Source organism: Austrofundulus limnaeus, unplaced genomic scaffold (assembly GCF_001266775.1).
Source record: "Austrofundulus limnaeus strain Quisiro unplaced genomic scaffold, Austrofundulus_limnaeus-1.0 Scaffold123, whole genome shotgun sequence".
NCBI lineage: Eukaryota > Metazoa > Chordata > Actinopteri > Cyprinodontiformes > Rivulidae > Austrofundulus > Austrofundulus limnaeus.
In genome coordinates, this window is record NW_013952525.1 from 238794 (window position 1) to 243163 (window position 4370).

A 4370-nucleotide genomic window follows, 5' to 3' on the forward strand; every position below is an offset into this window, starting at 1 on the left:
TGCTTATGCAGCTCAACAATCCTACCACGTTCAAAGCTTTTTTGCTTTTGCCATCAGGAGGTCTTGACAGTGTAAAGACTTGACAGAAAATGACATGGAATCCAGATTTTTGCACAGCTTTTGGCTTTTAAAGACTATGGTCTTAAACTTTTGATCAGCTGAAAAAAATCATGTTTGAGTGTAAATGCAGTTTTCAGAAAATTCCCTGCTCAAAAGTTCTTGTCTCTTGCACTGATTTCTTCTTTTAACATTGTGAAGCGCTACTTAGAACTATCTTAATATCCAAATTTCTCTTTTTTGTATCGAAAAAATGTTGAACCGTGAGACTAAAGTATCGAACCAAACCGAATCTTGAATTTTCTGTATCGTTGCACCCCTAATATATGTATACATTTTTTTATTTTAACCAAGTATATACAGTATATAGATTTACAATATACATTTACCCCGTATGCTTTGCAGTGAAAATAATATAGTGCCATCTGTGTGACAATACGTATACATTTTGAAATAAAATTAAAATAAAAATCTAAACAGCCTACAGTGTTTTTAGTCTCACTGGAAAAAATAAATAAAATAAGTTTTTTGCAATTTACATTTTGTCAAATGGGGTTAGAGTTGTGCTTAAGTGTGTCTGTATGAATTCACGTTACCTTGCTGAGTTTGGGCAGGCGCACGTGCACGCCCGCCCTGAGGCCGGTGCCCAGGTTAGAGGGACATGTGAGGATGTATCCCAGCCGCTCGTTCCACATGAACTCCCAGCCCCTCTCCTGGATCAGATGTTCCACCTGTTGGAGGCAAACAGGTCTAATTTAAGGAAAACAACACATTCATAAAAAAATCTAATAATTAACATGATTACACACAAAACCAGTGAGTTATTACTGCTGGATCAGAGTTTTTCCACACACAGCTTCTTCGTTTTGTCCTCTTTTTAAATTGTCACTTGTGTTTTTACACCAGCTGTTTGATTGGAATAACTTTACAACCTTGTAAAAAATGAACTGACTTGAATGAAGTCCTGATATTTGAAAAAAAGTGGACTTTGTTCTACTGACGGTAAAAAGCACTTCCTCCTGCTGCACATACAGAATCCACAGATACCTGTTTGAGGCCACTGCAGAACCTCTCAAACACTCGCTTCATGTTGCCGCCCTTCTCCATGGAGATGACTCTGGTGTGATCTTCCTCATTTACCCAGATCAGGAAGGTCTTCTCATTGTTGTGCCTGAGAACAGCCACAGAAAGTTACTAAAGGTCTGTCCAAGTAAAGCGTCAGCTTTCAGCTGAAATGTGAGTCCAGTTAGTTTAAAACATGCATTTATTACAAACATCCTGTATAGACAGGAGGAAACATCTTCATTGATGCTTTTGTTACAGAGATCTAAACGAGAGGTCACACAGCAGCAGGCGTGCAGAGGGTTGAATGAACCGTACCAGATGCCCCTGGCGTCTGGCCAGTCTCTGGCCATAAACGCACACGTCAAGAGTGGAGAAACAGGTTTGTCAAACAGGAAGTGGTCCTACAAATACAGGGGTAAACATAGGCAGAGGATGTCAGAGAACACCTGATGTACCGAAGAGATCAAACCTCTCTCAGAAAGTGAGCTAAATAAGAGAATGATATTTTTTAACATTTTATTTTACACGTGGTGCTCCATAAAAATGATCTCAGCTGGTTATCTTTTCTGTTCCTGAAGAAAGGTTCAGATTCTTTTGAAGAGGGCTCTGTGGAAAACTTATGAGCTAAAATCTGTTGGAGCTTTTTGAACGCTCCCATAATTTCAGCTACAAACTGAGATTTTGGATCAATCTTCCTGAGACCCTGACCCTAACCTGAGTGAAAATTTGTGAATGGCGTGTAAACGCTGGTCCATGCAAGGAGACCAAACAATTTAAATCAGCTAAAATATTCTGCCAAGATGACTTATCAAATATCCAGCCAGAACTGCCAGAATCCTGTTTAGCTAGCTACCTAAATATTTAAGTTGCAACCTAAATATTTCGGTAGCTAGCTAAATATTTAACTTAAATATTTAGGTGGCTAGCTAAATATTTAACTTGCTAGCTAAATATTTAAGTTGCAAATTAAATATTTAGGTAGGTAGCTAAATATTTAAGTTAAATATTTAACTTGATAGCTAAATATTTAAGTTGCAACCTAAACATTTAGGTGGCTTGCTAAAGATTTAAGTTTCAAGGTAAATGTTTAGCTCAAAACTAAATATTTAAGTCACAAGTTAAATATTTAGCTTGTTAAGTAAATATTTAATTTGTAAGTTAAATATTTAGTTTATAAATTATGACATTTAAAAATGTATGAATCATATGGTGAAAAACTGACTTTGAAAATAAATCTGTTCTATTTTTCTTATAAAAGGCTAAATAAGACAAAAATATTGGTGGTAATTTTTGACTGTGAAACTTTACAAACGACACCCCATAGTTGTTTTAGGACTTCACTCTGAAAAACAAATTGTTAAAAAAATATTTATGGTCCAAAATTATTACGACGTTCATTCTTAAATGTTTTATAATTCTTGTTCTGACCAGAATCATAATTATAAAACAGGGTGTAAGAGACAAAAACCGTGGTTGTTTTGTGTCTCTGGTTCAACAGTGACTCACATCAATGAGCTGCTGCTGTTCCTTCTCCGTCATGTCTCCCAGGCTGTAATAACGTCCAGTGAGTTCTCCCTTCAGACCAGCCAGAGCCGTCACCACGACCCGCTCCACCTCACGGCGCTCAGCCCTCGAACAGGCTGGGGGAAGGCTCAGTCCACGGATACTGCGTCCAGTCCGGACCCGGGATGACAGAACGTAATTGTCATCAAACACGCCATTGGTTATCTAGCAGAAGATGGAGGAAAGATGCCAAATATTGTTTAAGTTTTATTGGTGTAGAAAGGGAGTCAAGTGATGAGAGTTGTGTTACAACCTTGGAAGCATCCAGATCAGTGGGATGGGTCATGGTTCTGGGGTTGTAGCCATTGTGCCTGTCTTTGATGACAGGGTCAAAGAGCTCTGCAAACACCTGGAGGGAACAGCAGAGTCAGAAACAAACCACGTTTCTGACAGCCTCATTTGTCAGACCAGTAAAATTAATTAAATGTGGGTGAGATTTTTCTCCTTGTTGGTAGAGTGGGTACGGCTCATGTAAGATAAGATAAGATTTATGCAAAGAATGCATAAAGTTGTTTAGAAAAGTCAATGTATGTGTCATCAGCATAGCATTGAGTATATTTCAAGTTGAAGATAGTTTTTTCATGGAATAAATGAAGGGATTCCAGCACACATCCCTGATGACTGCCTTCCTAAACAGAGACAAATCTTTCACAACTGTTTCCTTGTAATCTTAATTTTATTTAAAGCCATCTAAATTTGATTATTGTGGACATATTTTTCATTAACTTGTGTTACCTCATAGCTCTCCTCGTCACCAGCAACGCAGCCCACCGTCTTAATGAAAGGGTGGCCGGGGTTGTCCACACCTGTTTGGATGCACTGGTCAAGGGTCCAGTTGTTGGGGGTCAACTTGTCCCGAAGTTTAGCATAAACGGCTGGAGTCAGAGCCGAGGCCATGCAGTTGTTGTGTTTCCTCAGATCAGGGAAGTCGGCACTTAGGGGCAGAAAACGTTAAAGAAATTTTGGAAAACACTCAAGTCAGTTCAGTTCAAGAACACAGATAATTAACATTAACCATCACAAATCGGATTATAACTCAGTCAACTGTACAGCTATTGAGCTAATGTGGTAGTAGTGGAGAGTCATCAACACACTCTGGTCGTGACATCTCAGCAAAACATGATCTTAGGCAGCAGGTGATGTGCATTTCTTCAAGGAATACTTGGCCCTTAATTTCCTTTGCATTAGTTCTGGGAGTGTTTCTTCTGAAGTGGAACATACTTTTCCCCAATAAAATATTATTTCTTGCTTTGATGTTTTACAAAAAGAACCAATGGGTCCAAAGCCTCCATTACAGTAGGTGGTCTCTGGTTCCAACACACATGTTGACAGTGATTTATACTGCAGCAAGCAGAAACCATGTAGTGACCTCCTGTGCTTCTGGAAGATGGCTCTTCAATTAGGTTGGACACTTTCATGACAGGACAAAGGTCATTACTCAGAACAAAGTGTTAACTGTGCAAACTGCACCTTTCACATTTCACCTTTAACATGATCATTAGAGCCCCACATGCTTCTCTGTTAGCTTCAACCCTTTCATGTAGTAAAATCAGAACATAGTATGAAACATTACGAGAAAGTTTGTCAAAGGTTACATAGATGAAACCTGAGAGTGTCACTGATCACATGCAGGACCTGCCATGACCTCCCCTCCAACACACACACACACACACACACACACACAC

The 4370-nt window shown here is 39.0% G+C and overlaps 1 protein-coding gene across 1 annotated transcript in view; it reads right to left on the reverse strand.

Annotated features, from left to right (window-relative positions):
* The window catches only part of ckmt2a (creatine kinase, mitochondrial 2a (sarcomeric)), an 8963-nt gene that overhangs the window by 3351 nt on the left and 1242 nt on the right, over nucleotides 1-4370 (reverse strand). Inside the window, exons 2-7 of the mRNA XM_014015101.1 lie at nucleotides 3421-3619; nucleotides 2939-3034; nucleotides 2629-2850; nucleotides 1438-1523; nucleotides 1105-1228; nucleotides 654-788 (exon numbers count right to left, since the gene is read on the reverse strand). Of these exons, the coding sequence (XP_013870555.1) occupies nucleotides 654-788; nucleotides 1105-1228; nucleotides 1438-1523; nucleotides 2629-2850; nucleotides 2939-3034; nucleotides 3421-3619 (862 nt within the window). The remainder of the gene's footprint in view (nucleotides 1-653; nucleotides 789-1104; nucleotides 1229-1437; nucleotides 1524-2628; nucleotides 2851-2938; nucleotides 3035-3420; nucleotides 3620-4370) is intronic.